The 18,306-nt window shown below is 31.1% G+C and overlaps 2 protein-coding genes across 2 annotated transcripts; one reads left to right on the forward strand and one right to left on the reverse strand.

Annotated features, from left to right (window-relative positions):
* The first annotated feature begins 541 nt into the window (after positions 1–541).
* LOC123905892 (sorbitol dehydrogenase) lies at positions 542–4,871 on the forward strand. Its single transcript, XM_045955666.1, has 6 exons — positions 542–688; positions 1,475–1,542; positions 1,733–1,969; positions 3,439–3,729; positions 4,019–4,206; positions 4,523–4,871. The coding sequence occupies exons 1-6, from the start codon at positions 583–585 to the stop codon at positions 4,713–4,715; spliced, it is 1,083 nt and encodes a 360-aa protein (XP_045811622.1). The 5' UTR covers positions 542–582; the 3' UTR covers positions 4,716–4,871.
* A 7,164-nt stretch (positions 4,872–12,035) lies between these two features.
* On the reverse strand, positions 12,036–16,934 carry LOC123905893 (zinc finger CCCH domain-containing protein 48-like). The gene is made up of 9 exons (XM_045955667.1): positions 16,104–16,934; positions 15,505–15,600; positions 14,983–15,072; positions 14,721–14,822; positions 14,166–14,312; positions 13,921–14,040; positions 13,783–13,842; positions 13,171–13,268; positions 12,036–12,683 (listed from the first exon to the last, which is right to left on the reverse strand). The coding sequence occupies exons 1-9, from the start codon at positions 16,557–16,559 to the stop codon at positions 12,536–12,538; spliced, it is 1,317 nt and encodes a 438-aa protein (XP_045811623.1). The 5' UTR covers positions 16,560–16,934; the 3' UTR covers positions 12,036–12,535.
* Between the last annotated feature and the right edge of the window lie 1,372 nt (positions 16,935–18,306).

The following is an 18,306-nucleotide window of genomic DNA, read 5'->3' on the forward strand; positions in this document are numbered from 1 at the left end:
CACCAATTAAAGTCATAGCAGTTTGGGCAAAAACCTCACTTCTTTTTTCCCAAAATATACCCCTCTCCCTCTCTTATTTCCCGTAATACCCCCCTCTCAATTTTTTTTCCCGTAATACACCTCTGACAGAAGACAAACTTGGTAGCACCATTTGAAATGGCTACATGGCCATGTGATAGCGCCATTTAGAATGGCTACATTGACTGAAATCTGCTTTTTTGTCTCCTTGACTGCTTTTCTGACATGTAGCCATTTGAAATGGCGCCATTGACCAAACATAGCGCCATTTGGAATGGTGCTATGCTTGGTCAATGGCGCCATTTCAAATGGCTACATGTCAGAAAAGCAGTCAAGGAGACAAAAAAGCAAATTTCAGTCAATGTAGCCATTCTAAATGGCGCTATCACATGGCCATGTAGCCATTTCAAATGGTGCTACCAAGTTTGTCTTCTGTCAGAGGTGTATTACGGGAAAAAAAATTGAGAGGGGGGTATTACGGGAAATAAGAGAGGGAGAGGGGTATATTTTGGGAAAAAAGCTTCTAAATTAGAGGTTGGAGAAAAGTTTGATTGATTAAGAAAAATGGGTAAAGGTGGAATGTCAGTTGATGATGATCAACAGAACATGGCTGCTTGGCTTGTTGGTTTAAACACTCTCAAGATTCAACCTTTCAATCTTCCTTCTCTTGGTATTCTTCTTTAATTTTCCCTTATCAATTTCATTCTATTACTATTATTATTGTTCTTATTGTATTGATTAAAATATATGATTCAACATTCTATAGCTTGGTTTGGATTAAGTTCATTGTTAAAAATTTGGGATTTGTATTTTCTGTAGTTGAAAAATGAATCAAGTTTACACAGTCAAGTGATTCTGAACTTTGGATTAATTAATAAATTGGATTCCAAATTTGGGAATGGTTTTTGGATTAAGTTCATTGTTAAAATATTTGGTATTTGGATTCTCTTTAGTTTACACAGTCAAGCAATTCATAACTTTGGATCAATTAATATATTGGATTCAAAATTCATAGAGAAAATAGGATACGCACTGACAGTGTAAAATTATTGTACACTGTCAACCAATAGCAACCATGTATTTTGCCAAATCACCTCACTGCATCCCACTTTAATGGTATGACGTGGAGAAATGGTTGATTCCTATTGGATGACAGTGTAAAAGTAATTTACACTGACAGAGCATATCCATTAAACTCAAATTGAAACTTGAACTGTAGGAAATTTTGTCGATGGCAGATTGCCAAAGGCCAAAAATCTGCCGAGCACACCAACGTGCCTATAGCATTTGACCAAAAGTCTGTCACACTACAGTGGCTCCATCTCCTGTATTTAACAACACGGACTCTGAGTACGGTTTGGATTGATTGTGCAAACATTGTCATTAATCGACTGCAGAGAATCCAAATGTAATATTTATGTAAATCATTGGCTTACTTCATTTTTTATGTTTGAAGGACCACATGATGTCAGAATTAGAATGAAAGCTGTTGGAATCTGTGGGAGTGATGTTCACTACCTCAAGGTAGATATTGTTACTGTTATATCTGATTTCAATATTCAATAAAAAAGTATACATTTAGATTCGATGAGTTTGATGATCTTTATCTACAGGTGATTTGCAACATAATCTGTATTCTGTTATTTCCTGCACTTAACTATGTTCTGTCTAGAAAAAAGTTAAAATTTTTATTTGATTATTGTATTACTTTCAGACAATGAGATGTGCCGATTTTATAGTTAAAGAACCGATGGTTATTGGTCATGAGTGTGCTGGGATAATAGAAGAAGTAGGTAGTCAGGTACAGAGTTTGGTGCCTGGTGACCGTGTGGCGATCGAGCCTGGGATCAGTTGTTGGCGTTGTGACCATTGCAAACTTGGTCGATATAATCTTTGCCCTGAGATGAAGTTTTTTGCTACTCCACCAGTTCATGGTTCCTTGGCTAATCAGGTTTGTTGAAAAAATTCATAACTTCTCAAAGTATTTCCTTTGCATGGTTGCATCCATGGTTGTGGTTATGCTACAAACCTTTCTATTGCAGAAAAATGCGACTGATATTGGTGAAATTGCGGTTGTGATATTGTTGCGGACACCGCAAAAACCCTTTATATTGCAATCGCAATCGCGGTTGCTGACCGCAATTTAAACCCATGTGTCTTTGTTATGTCCAATTCGAAGTCTACTCTGCATTTCTAGATATAAGGATTGTCAAGGAACAATGACAATATGAAGTTAAAAGTCTGATACAAGCAAAGTATCAACAGTAAACAGTACAGCATTATCCTAATCTGAAGAATACTAACAGAATTTCACAAATATTCTTAAAACAGAAAATCCAGCACTTAAGGAAGTGGATAAATAAACGCTATAGAACACAACAATTGATAAGAAAGTTTGCCAACTATGCTTATGTCTCCGACAACAGAATGACTGTTGTAGTTTTATATTTTGTAACTTTTTGGGTTACAGAGAATGAAATGAAGCACGGATACAGACACAACATGGACACGGCGACACCAATAATAGTTTGAGAAAATGGCAATTCAATGTAATCATATGCGTCGGTGTCCGACACCGGGACACACCTAATCGGAGAAGTGTCCATGCTTCATAAATAAATACTACGATGACATTCTGGTACTCTTGTTGCACTTTTAGCTCCACTTGCTCTGTTACACCCCACTCAAGCGTCCCCAGCAAATATGAGCGATACTCAACAAATATCTAATTGATGAAAATGATAATATAGAATTCCATTCGATCTTCGTTCTTGTTCTAAGATTTCTTCTCTTTGTTCTTTTACATAATGTCTCTTTCTTCATATTGATTCACACGTCAACTAAATAGTAGCAGTGTTCATCTTAGCACTTGATTCTACAATTGTGCTATATATTAAACATATAGTCAGTGGATGAGTGTGCTCTAAGATGATTTACTTTCTGCTGGAAAATCTCAAAAGAATAAGACTGGTGAGAAATATTATAATTAACAAAGATAGTTTTACGCATACGGCTTTCACTCTATTGGCACTAACCCGGTGGTAGCCTTTTACTCTTTGGCAGCTTCAGTCATCAATTAGTATTCTTCCGTGAACCTTAATTCAGCCTAATGACACCCTTTCCGGAGCCGTTTAAGACTTTAAGTACCATGTTAAGTTGTCTATTCTACTCAAATGTGTCAGTCATAACACATATCCACATCAGTCCACGTGTTAGAGTTTTCAGCTATCTATATTTATATATAAGAAAAAAGAAACCCTCATACCAAACTGGTTTTCACACATGTGTTGAGCACAGGTCTCATATGCTAGTACTTGTATATATGCATGTCACATACTCACTGTCTAACAATATTTTTCTGCGATTAAATCGATCATCCTTAAATAAAACCATGCTTGAGTTAAACTTTTCTCTTTTCAGATAGTACATCCGGCAGACCTATGCTTTAAACTACCAGACAATGTAAGCTTGGAGGAAGGGGCAATGTGTGAACCATTAAGTGTTGGTGTTCATGCGTGTAGGCGAGCTAATATCGGACCGGAAACAAATGTTTTGATTATGGGAGCAGGACCTATCGGACTTGTTACAATGCTTTCGGCTCGTGCTTTTGGTGCACCTAGGATTGTCGTTGTGGATGTAGATGACCATCGTTTATCTGTTGCAAAAAGTCTCGGTGCAGATGACATTGTTAAAGTTTCAACAAACATTCAGGTATTTTCAATCAGAAGATTCTTAATATCATTTATATTTTCTCCCTTAACTTGAAATTAGCTTCTAAATAGTGTCAACAGTTTATCATCTAGTTTATGTCATTTATATCATCCAGTTTATGTAAACAGTTTATGACATGGCACATGTCAACAAAGACACGACACTGACACATATAATTACATAATTTACATTCAACAGTTTATGACATGTCACGTGCCAAACAAATTGAAATTGGTGTTTCTATAAACAAATACTGGTTTAACTAAATTTCAAATACACTTCTTTATAGGATGTAGCGGAAGAAGTTAAACAGATTCATAATGTTATGGGAGCTGGTGTAGATGTTACCTTTGATTGTGCTGGTTTTAACAAAACCATGACTACAGCATTGAATGCTACTCAACCAGGTGGCAAAGTTTGTCTAGTCGGAATGGGACATTCCGAAATGACTGTGCCACTCACACCAGCTGCTGCAAGGTAATCAGACTTGGTCTATGTATCACTATGTCGGTGCAAAACTGTTTTACACTGACCGTGCATATCTCTTAAATCCTATAAATTATGAGTATATTTGAAAAATAATAATAATAATAATAATAATAATAATAATAATAATAAAGGGTTATATTTAAGTACAAAAATAATATATTCATTCAAGTTTACTAGGGTCTTCTTCATGTCATAAACTAAGAAAAATACATTCAAAAGTTATATTATTTTGAGTTTTGACTACCTAAATTTTTTCGACAATGATGCATTGTTTATTAATAATGTATTGTTATGCATAATACAGGGAAGTTGATGTGGTTGGCATTTTCCGCTATAAGAATACATGGCCTCTATGCCTTGAGTTTATAAAGAGTGGCAAAATTGATGTAAAACCACTTATAACTCATAGGTTTGGATTTTCACAAAAGGAAGTGGAAGAAGCCTTTGAAACAAGTGCTCGTGGTGGTAATGCTATTAAGGTCATGTTTAATCTTTAGATACTATAGATTGAGAATTTACAAACTATCTTACTTTGAACAAAATTTTAATTATACTTGCTTGTTCATGCCCTTGTTTAATGTGTATTTATAATTTGGATTGTGAATGAAGTGGCTTCAATAAGAACTTATAAAAGTAATGAGTTGTTTCGACGATTTTACAATACATTAGTAGGACTTGGAATGTATATTTTGAGTTGAAACACATGAAATACATATTGTTCTGTTTCGACTATTTTACAATACATTAGTAGGACTGTTTCACTAGGACGATTGTAGCAGGGTCTTGTGTGTAATTGGATCGTTTTAAGACAACGAAGTTGTACGACTTCATTAGGAATGCTACCACTAAGATTATTATTATAAAGGTAAAGTAATTTGCTCAAGTTTCCTATTGAAGAAGGGATTGTGCCAACAATATAGTTATCAGACAAATCAAGTTCAATAAGTTTTAGAAATCCAATTTCACGAGGAAAGGGGCCGGAAAGACTATTAGATCCAAGATATAGTTGCTCGAGGTTGACCAAATTTCCAATTTCGCGAGGAATGTGGCCAAAAAGTTGATTGCCATGTAACTTGAGATATGATATATTGACCAACTTTCCTATAGAAATAAAGATAGACATAATAAGATTGCAGTACCAATAGCAAGATCTATCAAATTATCCAACATCTCAAATTCCTTAGGCATGAAGCCAGAAAGGCCACTTTCTTGAAGATGTAGAAACTCTAAGTTTCGTGACTTGAAAATACTTTATGGGATGGAACCACTAAAGTTATTATTTGCAAGTGACAAATACTTTAAGGTCCATTTGCCATATTCCATGAGGAATGTTTCCATAAAGGTTGTTTTGTGGTAGGTAAGAGCTTCATAGTATGTAACATTGGATGAACTAGCTCACATAACAAATGATTTATATAAGCAAAGAAGGTCCGTTTAGCCTGGACAAAAACATGTAGATATTTTCTCTTCCCGTCCGATGAATCTTTTATACCCCCAATATTCTAATTTTGCCCTTGCAGAAAAATTCGGTTCGCAGAAACCGAATTTTTTCTAGTGCAAATTCAGAGTAAATTTCGGTTTTTAGAAACCGAAATTTGTTTTCAAGGCAAAAAAAAAATTCGGTTTCTACGAACCAAAGTTTTTTCAAGGACAAAATTGGAAATTCAGGGGGATAAAAGATTCACTGGGAAGAGAAAATATCAAACATGTATTGGTCCATCTTGGACCCATCAATTTTAACCATTGATTTAGTAGGTATACAAACTTGAAAATTTCTCATCCCACCTACCCACTTTCTCACCACACCCCTAGAAATTCCATTTTTGCCCTTGGTCAAAAAATTCGGAACGCGTTTTCCGAATTTTTTTTGCCTTCAAAAACAACTTCGGAATGTGTTTTCCGAATTTTTTCCAAATTTGAACTAAAAAAATTCGGAAAACGCGTTCCGAATTTTTTGACCAAGGGCAAAAATGGAATTTACAGGAGTGTGGTGAGAAAGTGGGTAGTGGGATGAGAAATTTTCTAGAAACTTTATGGTAGTCCATTTACACAATATCACTCTTTTCTCTTCTTGTCTTTCTCCACCCACCGTTTCAATTATAACTCAACAATTTCGCACTTCCACAAACTCAATCATGGAAGACCGAATTCCACCTCCTCCACTCACCCACTGTCCATCCTAATCTCAATTTCCAAACCCCATAATAGTACATGTTTGATTTTGTGAGAAATGAAGTGTTCATAGACAAAATGAAGTGTTGATTTAGTTGCAATTTAAGAAGAAAATCTCCAATTTACTATAAGTTAACATAAATTAGTGAAAGTGGTTTGGTTTTCCCTTTTGAAATCCTTTAAAAAAATGAGTGTTAATCTCTCTTTCCAACAATTTTCAACATTTATATGCTTATGGGCAGATGAATAAAAATAAATGAATGTCTTTCCACCCATTTTGATAATACAAGTTTTTTTTTTGTTTACAAACAAAATGAGATTTAATATGCAGTGCGAGGAAAATGACTATGAAATGGGTTTCATGGAGGAAGAAAAAAGTTATTCTTTTTAATGCAGATGAAGAAAAAAATTTACAGGAGTGGAGAGATAGCATAGAGATGAGAGAGAAATGGAAGAAGAGAGTGATTGTGTATGGATGCACTACCATAAAATCTGTATATCCCCTAAGAAAAAAAAAAACAAGGGACATGCTGACCGGTGCCCCCGGGCACTGATTAAGAAAACCAAAAAAAAAGATTTTATATATACATAAGATAAGGTGAATTCTTCGGTACACATATTATGTGGATGTGTACCGGTACACCGCTGAGGTGGTTAATATGTGTCAACCATTTAATGTAAATTTCGTTTCTTTATTAAGTTTTCATCATTAGACACAACTTTTTAATATTTATAAATGTATCATTCACATAAATATAGTCAATCAATCATGTTCCACAATAAATCAAAACATGCATCAAATCTTTTAATCTATGTCACATTTTTTTAACAAGATTCAAATAATTTAATATTATTTAATATCCTTTAAAATAATATAATTTTAGTATTTTAACAACACTCAACACATTGTATTTTCTATAAAAAAAAAACGTATGATTTAAACAATTTTTTTATATTATTATTATTATTATTATTATTTTCTTTCATTTTTTTTAATATTATTAATTTACAAAGTTTAATATTTATTTACAGTTTAACCATTAACACATATAATTATTTTTTTGTACAAAAAAACTTAAATTTTTTAATATGCTTAAATATTTTATTGTAATTGTTAATCTAATTAGTTGATGTTGAACCGTTAGATTTAGGGGTGATCGCGGTGCGGTTTGGTTCGGTTTTGAGCATAAAAGTCATCCTAACCGCGAGATAAAAATGCATGCGGTTCGGTTTGGTTCGGTTGATTTTTAAAAAGTCATCCAAACCAAACCAAACCAAACCAATGCGGTTTGGATCGGTTCGGTTGGTGCGGTTTAAAACATAACGATTGTACCGAACAATTTTAAGCATAAAAAAAAAATAAAAAATTGAAGTTCCAAAATAACATTGTAGTACCAACAAAAATTATTTATCCAAAATAACATTATAGTAACTTACAATTTTAAATATATAAAAAAATTGAATTTTCAAAATAACATCACGGTAGATTGTCGACATTTAAATTCTTAAATATTTTCCATTTCAAATTTGGTCAATTTATTTCCTTAGTTCTTATGGTAGAATTGGTAGAGACTATTGACAAAAAAAAAAAAGATGGTAGAGACTTAATTATCAGTTCTTGATAACTAGGTTTTTTGAATAACAATTAATCAAACTAGTTGATATTGAGGCGTTTATATTGTCAAAAATTTGAATCATACGTGTGTCATTCCAACTAGGTGGTATTGAATTGTTTCATAGAAAATTGATTTCCCTTGTCACAGTCGTTATGCTTGTATCGAAATTCTTTCTGCCATCATTCCATTTCAGGTATTTACAGAAATCCCGCGGATGGTACCACAATCTGTTCGACTAACCATTAGATTATCAAAATTACAATTTCTAAGTATCTACTGTATGTCATCCCAATTAAGTGATTTTGAACAATCTAATTGAAATATGATTTAATATCGGCGTTAAGAGTTGAGTTAGGATTTTTGAAATTAGTAGGTTCGTAGGGTTAAATATGATTTAAGGATAAAACTTATTGACTTATTTTTAAACTTGGAAAAATAAATAAGCTCTTATATATTATTTATAAGCTTGTCAAAGAATTTATGAAAAATTTGTATGAATGATCTATATGATATAAACTTTCAATCCAACGGTGAATTTTGTATAATTTTAACAAGCACACGTGCACTACTTAAGACATTTGTGCATGTTAGCCTTCACCATTTTCACTAGGGAAAACTTGTAAATTAATATTTTTTTAAGCAACTTATAAATCAAAGTTTAGTTGTTTGTAAAAAATATTTTTCATAAGCTAAAAAATAAAAGCAAAATAAAAATTGGTTCATGAAGAAATTTTAAGTAACTGTTATTTCAGTTATAGTTGAGATTTAACAAATATTTATTTGCATAAGTTATTTTTTTTATAAGTTTAGAAATAATTTAATCCAAATAGACATTTTTACCACTACCCCATGACCTCAAGCGACTACCCAAACCTTTCACCACTAGACCAAAAGATTCTAATTTTGTAAAGACTAAAAATTTAGTAAAAAAATAGTAAAACAAAATTTGGCCTAGGATGGATTAGAAGGCTAATGCTATGGTGGACCGCCTTCACGAGTGGTCCACCGTGGACAAGTGATTTACCGAATACATATTTTACAAAACTTACCGTTAGATTGAAAGTTTATATTATATAGATCATCTATAAAAAAAATTAGAAAAATTGAAAATCATTTTATATGTTATTGATATATATATATATATATATATATATATATATATATATGATATAAACTTTCGATTTTTCTAAAATTTTTTATGGATGATCTATATGATATAAACTTTCAATCCAACGGTGAATTTTGTAAAATTTATATTCGTTATAATGTTATTAATGACTGGTCCACCATGGACCACTTAATGAAGTGGTCTGTATTATAATTTATCTGGATTAGAATCAGAACCCATGACCATACGTTAACAACACATACAACTTACCAACAAGACAAATAATCATCTTGTTAAAGTAATAAAAGTAAAGATGTAAAACAAAATCCCAACTTTATTCCTTAATGTCATTCTGCCATCATAGTAAACAAAAATTAACATATTTCATTTTTGATTTTCTTCAGAAATACTACCATTCTAAAAATCAACAATATCTTTCAACTTCGATTTTCTTCAAAAATACTATATTTCTAAACAAAAATCAACAATATCTTTCAACTTCGATTTTCTTTAAAAATACTACATTTCTAAACAAAAATCAACAACATCTTTCAACTTCGATTTTTTTCAAAAATACTATCTTTATAAACAAAAGTTAACAACATCTTTCAAGTTTGATTTCTTTCAAAATTACTATCATTATAAGTATACTTACTTTCGTTAAGGATTTCTAATATTCTCAATGAAGTCGTTCAATATCACCTAATTGAACTAACAATAACTTATGAATTTAAATTTCGACAATCAAACATTTATAGAACAATCTAAAAAGTTCATTTACAAAACTTTAGCATTTTTCAAAATAAAATGAATTAAATATGAGTTTTTGAAATCAAAATATGAAGATAAAAGTAACAAATATTTTGACTTAAAAACCAAATATTGAGCTCCTTATTTTTGAACAAACTTTTTATAATGTTCAACACGTATTTGCAAAATTATCATAAATACACATCAACTTAACAACATGGCGATAATTGCATGCATCAACAATTTGTAGGGATGAAAGCATGACATATTTTTATGAAGACAAAAAATTAAATTTATTTAACCAATAAAATATATTAGGAAACACTAAAAATTAACAGTATTACAATAATATATAAACATATTAAGAATTATAAGTTTTTTTGTAAAAAAAAATGTATTTTAATAATTATATATATTAATGGTTCAACCGTAAATATATATTAAACTTTATGTGCAAATAACTAATAAATTCATATTTAATTCATCTTTTGTTAAAAAAAATTTAAACTTTAGTAACAAATATTCATATAATGTACTAATCATGACCGCGGAAAAAAATTAAAATTTCAAATGGTACGCACGAGTTGAATGAAAAGTAGGGACTAAAAACATTGACCGATGAAACTTCAGGGACTAAAAAGTGTGAAAACAAACTTTAGGGACTAAAACGAAAATTATGGGAAACTATAAGACCAAAAACATATTTAACCCTTTGTTTTATATATATATATATATATATATATATATATATATATATATATATATATATAAAGAGCATAAGCTATTACTAAAACAACATCCCCAATGTCATTCCGCCGTCACGCACGGAAAACAAAAATCAATAATATCTTTTAACTTTGATTTTTTTCTTCGAGAAATACAAATATTCTAAGCAAAACTCAACAACGTCTTTCAACTTCGATTTTCTTCAGAAATACTACCCTTCTAAACAAAAATTAACAACACCTTTCGACTTTAATTTTCTTCAAAAATACTATTTTTCTAAACAAAAATTAACAACATATTTCAACTTTGATTTTCAGAAATACGACCCTTCAATATATAATCATGGTATCATGGCAAATATACGGTTTCTACTCTCAAATTTTTGTCTTAAACTAAGCCAGTTCAAATTTATCATGAGATTTCAATTCTCTTTAATTTTCGGTTTCAAAATTCTTTAGTTTCGTGTTTCATCCTAACCCCACTAGAAAAAACAAAAATAAGGGCAATTTTCTATGACCCCTAATACTTAATAAACCTAAAACAAAAAATCCAACACCCACAGCCTAAAAAAAAAATCCATTGGTCAGACATTGAAAAATCACGAAATTGCAGATATCAAATAAAAATATAAACTTAATGGAAAAAAAAGAGATCAGACTGAATTCAATGGGTGCTATAATTACAAAAAAAATAAATAGAAATTGATGGAAAAAAAATACATATATTAAAAGTTAAAACCAGAATCCAAGATTAAAGGAGAGAGAGAGGCGAGATATTTACTTTCTTTTTTAAGGTTTCTAAATTACAATAATCTCCATTTTGAAATTTTTGTAAATTAAAAGAGTAATTTAGAAAACTTCTATTTAAATAAGTCTTTAAATGACATGTTAAATTATCATTATACGTGGACCAATTAAAATTATACACCTCAATAGTGTACCGGTACACATCCACATAAGACGTGTACCGGAGTGCTCACCATAAGATAATTACACTTGCTATGTTATGCATGAGATAATTACATAAGATAAATACTACATCTGAGACCTAGAAGACGCCACATTACTATGCATGATTTTTTGAACTCTTTTCAAAATAGCCAGAGTCTCTGGTGCTAGACTTTTTAGGAAACTAAGTATTGTGTGAAAATACTTTGTTTCCTAATTAATTAGTTTTCTTATATACTAGTATTTTGCAACGAAAATATAAAACTGATTTTTTTAAAAAAAAAAAAAAAACAAACAAGAATTGCCGACATGATAACCTTGATTTTGTAAAATCATAAGAAAATCAACTTTGTTGACATAAACTAACTCATACAACAAATGCTTAAACTCTTAATCAATAGTTAAATACACCACTTTTCCAAGATCCATAGGTAAATACACCACTTTTCTAAGAAAAACCAAATACAATAGAGAACAATTCAAAACACATATCTTTGGTTACTTTGTAAATACCAAGCAACTTGAAATTACTTGATGTTATATATATACGCTATACGCATTAAAAGGTGTTATGCCATGAATGCTAAATAATGTTGTAATTTCGCAAAATGTTACATTCTTAATTAGCATGCCTACTAAAGCAAACTTTGTGCCAAGGATACTCACTTAACACCAAAACCACATCTCACATTCTAAAAAAACAAGACTAATCCCGCAAACATAGATTACACGTTTCCTTTTCGTTCTACCCCAGATAAATGAAAATGCTCTACCCCGGAAGGATCCTCTGATGCAGTACAGCCTGTTCAGTTCATGAATGAATGGTTGCATAGGATGGATGGCTGCAGAGAATCCAGGATTCATTTCAGCACTTATTTTTTACTCTGCAATCCCAACTTCACCCTGAATTCCCTTCTTGCAGATAAAAAATTACAAAAAGGAAGATCAAAAAAACTACTGAAACAATTAATTGGAACACATTATAAGTGGGCGCCACTTTATTGGGTGCTATTAGCCGCTGGCTCAGGTATCCAATTCCACACTCTCACTTGGCCGGTACCATCACCGGTGAAGAATATGCTACCAGGACCGGTCTGAATTGCCCGCACTTCTTGTTTGTTGAATATTTTACCTCTCTCTGCAAATCTGAAAAAGAAAATGGGGGCCAAAAAGTTATATGGAGTTCCCAACTGTAATAACAAAAACTAAGCTTAGAAACTACCATATTATATCATGAATTAGAACTTTTCTCATGGTAAAAAGAGAAAATAGTTATACCCTCTATTCACTTCGGTGAATATACACCCACTAAACTTTTCATAAAAAAAAAAAAAAAAAAATTAACCCAAAGGACAAATCCACATATGGCATTAATAATTTCAGTGATTATTTTGACACAAAATTCCGAAGAAGTGTTCACGTTGGACCCTAGGAGAGAGAGAATAATATAAAAAGTGGAAACCATATGAATATACAGTTTTGAAGTCAAAAACTGTCAAGAAACATTTCTCTAATAATTTTGCACAATAAAACAAGCTTCTTTTGTATTTTGTATACCATACAAATACATAAATTTTGAGGTATCGTGAGTAACAAATATAACAAGAGCAAGAATAGGAAGTTAAATACTTACGATGGCAGATCATAGAGGCGAACAGTGTTATCATTGCAAGAGCACATCAATATGGGCTTGCCGTGTGAATCATGCATCCCACAGAGGGTGAGTATACCCTACAAACATATCATAACGTAATCAGAAAAATCATTAAAACCACTACACACACACTAACAAATGCCATTAGCCACTTTTTATGTACAAGTAACTACTTTTAAAAATGTCTAAACAGGAAAAGGAACTGCTACATGGGAGCAATAGACAATTCTCAGTGAAAATGATGATGCAGGGTACACATTGTAAACAGAAAATTTTCAAACATCTCACCAAAGGACAAGGAATGTTGGTGAAAAGATAAAGAAAATTTTCTTTTCCCATTTAAAAATAATCTTGTGAAACATTTAAAATATTACTTGGGATGTATCACGAAGGGATGAATCTAAAACATAAGCTAATACATTCATACATTGATAAATATATTAGCATTTCTGATCAGAAACTAGCGCAAGGTTTTTATATTTTCTAAACTATGTACATTTTGTGATGTTGATATTTGTTTAGTTCATAAGGGTAGTTGCTAGATCAAGATCAACACTATACAGGGGGGAAAATAAATAAAATCATACATACATGTTCTTCAGGGTGAGTATATGTCACTTCCAAATTTCCAGTTTCTGTAGCAAACCACACCTGCATAAATCATAACAAATACAATCAAAACAGGGCACAACAAATGACAAAAATATCAGCAAACAGTGAGAAACCAACCTTCACTGTTTTGTCTAATGAACAAGATATAAGGAACTGATCCCAGCAAAGAACGGACATCACAACAGATGTGTGCTCGGTCAGTGTCTGTAAACACTGCAAAGTTTCAATGTTCCACACCTGAAAGTAACAACCAGATGAAACAAATAAATCCAAATTAAAATCAAGAGACCAAAACCTACTTCCACATTGGTATAAAAGAATATAAAGGAAATGATTATTGATGAGAGCTTATGTAGACTTACTCTAATAGTATTATCCATTGAACCAGAATACAGTCTATTAGCTCCAACAACCAATGAAACAACACCACGTGTGTGGCCTTTCAGCGATGCAGCAGGCTCGAAACAGTTGGCAGCTACATTAAACCTCCATAGTAGTATAGCTCCATCCTGAAAGAGCAATATTTCACTTGCAATTAATTATTAAGTTGATTGAATACCAAAAATATATATATATATATATATATATATATATATATATATATATATATATATATATATATATATATATATATATATATATATTAAGTTGATTTCAAACCAAAAAAAAAAAACATATTAAATATCATTAAAATATGCCCTAAGGTCCTAGGGGAAAAGACCACAGTTTTCAAACGGGGATAGCGGATCAGCCGGCCCAAAAAATATTTAATTGCCAACAGGGATAGAGGCAGGATGGCCTCTATATGTGAACCTCTTTTGGACAGATTATCTTTTTTTTATTTTTTTGCATTGAAATAGGTATACACAATAGAATTTGGAAAACCAAATGTGTTGCCAATGGAAGAAAAATATTACCTGCGTACCGGCAAATAGCATATCATTAATCACAACAAGTGCATAAACTTGTCCGACAGGGCCATCTAGACTTATCTCCATGGAATTTTGTGTATTCCAGGCCTGAAAACCAATGAGACCAACAAAACAGGATATCAATCATGATGCTACAAGTGGTACAAAAACCATATCTTAACAAAAACCTATCACTAAATTAGAGTTGATGTACTTGATAAAAAAAAATTAACAGGAAAAATACAAAGGCCTGTTAGCCCTTTATTACCTTAACAAAATTGGGTATGCCTACAAAAAGCCAGGGACCTTCACTGATCATACAACCTACTTCACCACCAAGGTTGATCACAGCTATACACTGCAAAAAGTATAGACAAAGTAAGCATAAGCACAAGGTGTGAGCAAAAAAAATTGGAATTGGAGAAGGGAAGAGGCAAAGTTATAGTATCATCTAGAGCTTCTATTTCAGCTAGACAGCATTATTTTAAGAGAACCATATAATTAGCTTTCAGTTATAAAATTCAAGTATTTTAATGATTTGATCACGAAACCAACAACTAAGTAACAAATAAAAGTTATATTAATGATACGAGTATAATATTTGACCTAACTTCCGCATATAAGTTAGGTAAAAGAGGAAGACATGCTTCACCTAGTCCAAATAAACATTAAAAAATCACTCCTTTTTCGCTGATACAAAATCAAGTCTTAACATTCGAAAAAGAGTTGTTTGTGTATTTAAAACTAAAACAAAAAATTAATATAAAACAATATGAAAAATAGTAACAACCTGTCCAGACTGGCAGTCCCAAGCCCTTACTGTCTCATCAGTACTTCCAGTATAAAGCTTATCCGAACCAGAAGGCATAGCAATTCCACTCACAACCTGTTCATTCACAAAACCAAAACCCATCCCATCAATTCATTACCCAAAACTACACTCATACACATAATTAATTTCGGGGTATTGCTAACAAGATACCTATAAACACAGGTTAAGAAATCAATATATATTAATTAACCGTCAAGCATTTAGTACATTAATAACTTGAAAAAAATACACTTTTCATTAAAATAAATCTTAAAATTTTTCAAAGTTCAAACTTAACCAAATGTCATCACTTGTTAACATTTGCCTTTTAAACACTTCACAATAAACCAATAAGCATAGTAACATATTCAGTTATCCACCATTCAAAACATAATCAAAATTATAAACATGAAATTCGAAACAATTGTTATTGTAATGTGTGTGTGTGTGTGTGTGTGTGTGTGTGTGCATTATGAAATTCAAAACAAGTTGGCATCCATAGGTTTCACCATCAACATGAATCTAAACTACAATAACATATTTATACAAAATTAATAAATTAAAACTTTTTCCTTTACCTTCTTATGTCCTTCAAGCTGTGTCAATAAAGAAAAGCCATCCCCTAAACTCCAAGAATGAAGAAACTTACACCGATCTCCATAACTACAAGTTCCTTGAATCCAATAAGTGCAAACTTTTTCAACATTCACAACACCCCTACCACCACCTCCAACAGCACCACGTCCACCACCGCGACCACGTCCACCACCACGCCCTGGCCCCCATGTATTAAAACTCGAACCACCACCACGTCGGTTCCCCGAAAAACCCGAATTATTATCAGCATAAGGCCGCTTTGAAGGTGCACCATTACCATTAGAAGTAGGTAACTCACTATGCAAAAATGGACATGGATAACGATTACACTTCCCCGCTTGCCATTGAAAACACACTTTCTGATTCCTTGAATCACCGCCACCGGTAGAACCACCGAGTCGGTTATAAACACGCTTGTTACCACCGTCGAAATCCATAGAAATCAATAACTGAATTCCTCAAAAAACTCGATCGTTTCTTCCGAATTGAAACTAGAATCGGAAATTCAACCTCTCTAAGACACTCTCTTTTGTTTCAATTTGAAGAAACGAGGGTTTCACAAATTGAATTGGGATTTCAAATCAAAAATGTGCGAGAGATTGAAATTGTGTTACGAAGAAAATAGGAATGTGCGATCAAGAAGTGTGGAGATGAATTGAACTACGTGGAAACCCTAATTGATGAGATTAGGGTTCGAAGGATGAAGAAAAATTGAACCCTAATTTTGAGATGTAGCTTTCGATTGTGTAGAGATTGTTGAAGATGAAGGTTAGTGAAAGCGTGAGATTAACGACAGTGTGGAAATTACAATGCTACCACTATTATTTATACTGTTGCTTGAGAAAAAGATTAGATTTTTTTACCGTTGGCTTGAGAAAAAAGATTATAGATTTTTTTACCGTTGGCTTGAGTATATCAGATTAGTGGTAGCGTAAGATTAACGACTTGTAGCAATATAAAAAATAAAAATAATAATAATAATAATAATCATAAAAAAGATATAAAAACTTACCCAAATATAATAATAATAATAATAATAAAAATAATAATAATAATAATAATAATAATAATAATAATAATAATAAAAGATAAAACGAAAGGTGCAAGGTAAGAAAACTTTTTTGGAACAAAAAAAAACTAATTTTACCACTATTAATTAGTACTTGTATCCATATTAACATTGTTAAAAAATATTAAAATTGTTAAAAATTGTTAAAATTGTTAGATTTAATGATTGTGTGAGAGTTTTTAATGATTTTTATCTTCATACCCCAAAAAAAAAATTACTTGCATCCTTATGGCCATTATTTTTTTGTAAAATTCTACCCGATTGTATAAAAGTTTATGGTCCGTTTAGTGCACAGGATAAAAGATAAGATAAGATAACTGTATAATATTATGTCTCAATTCGGTGTTTAATGAGATAGCAGGATATAATAAGTTAATCCTAGAATTTATCCTATCATGTCTCTCTAGTTAATTTACTGGTTTATCTATAAAATATATTTTAAAATAATATAATAATAATAATAAAATAATTTGATATTAAATTAACAATAAAATAATTAATTTTTAACTATATACAAAATTTTCTCGTAAGGGTAATTTTGTAACTTTTTATAATCTAAAAAAATCAAAATTCTACTAAAAGTACAATATTTTAAAGTAACATAATTATTAAAAAAATTGCAAAATAGGGATATTAATTTAAATTTTATAACAAATTAAATATAATTCTTTTGTCATGGTAGTTTTATTACATATGAGATATATCATATACTTATTTAGATTATCTAACATATATAATTGAGTTATCTATTTGATCATGATTCATATAAAAAATTAACTTGTTTATTTTTTCACGATGTTTATTTAAAATTATATAAAGTTATTTGATTACTTATTTATATTTTTTATTTATAAATTCAAAGTATTACAAAATAATTTATAAAAACAATAATTTTTTACAAGGTTAATTTTATCATTTAATTATGTTATATATTTTAACATATTATTATGAGAGAATATGTATTAAAAACATTATACGATAGTTATCATGTTTGTTATCTCGTATGCACCAAATGCATGATAGGATAACTGAGGATAACAGTTATCCTGATTATATCCTATCTTATTTTTATCCTGCTTTATATTATATCTTGTCATTATTCTATATTGCGCACT

Source organism: Trifolium pratense, linkage group LG2, assembly GCF_020283565.1.
Source record: "Trifolium pratense cultivar HEN17-A07 linkage group LG2, ARS_RC_1.1, whole genome shotgun sequence".
Taxonomy (NCBI): domain Eukaryota; kingdom Viridiplantae; phylum Streptophyta; class Magnoliopsida; order Fabales; family Fabaceae; genus Trifolium; species Trifolium pratense.

Coding starts and splice junctions, on each gene's coding strand:
- LOC123905893 (XM_045955667.1), bottom strand. CDS start 16,559: ATGGATTTCGACGGTGGTAACAAGCGTGTTTATAACCGACTCGGTGGT. Junction 15,601..16,103: donor AGCTTGAAGGACATAAGAAG/GTAAAGGAAAAA, acceptor GTGAATGAACAG/GTTGTGAGTGGAATTGCTAT. Junction 13,269..13,782: donor ATACTCACCCTGAAGAACAT/GTATGTATGATT, acceptor ATATGTTTGTAG/GGTATACTCACCCTCTGTGG.
- LOC123905892 (XM_045955666.1), top strand. CDS start 583: ATGGGTAAAGGTGGAATGTCAGTTGATGATGATCAACAGAACATGGCT. Junction 1,543..1,732: donor GTGATGTTCACTACCTCAAG/GTAGATATTGTT, acceptor TATTACTTTCAG/ACAATGAGATGTGCCGATTT. Junction 3,730..4,018: donor AAGTTTCAACAAACATTCAG/GTATTTTCAATC, acceptor ACTTCTTTATAG/GATGTAGCGGAAGAAGTTAA.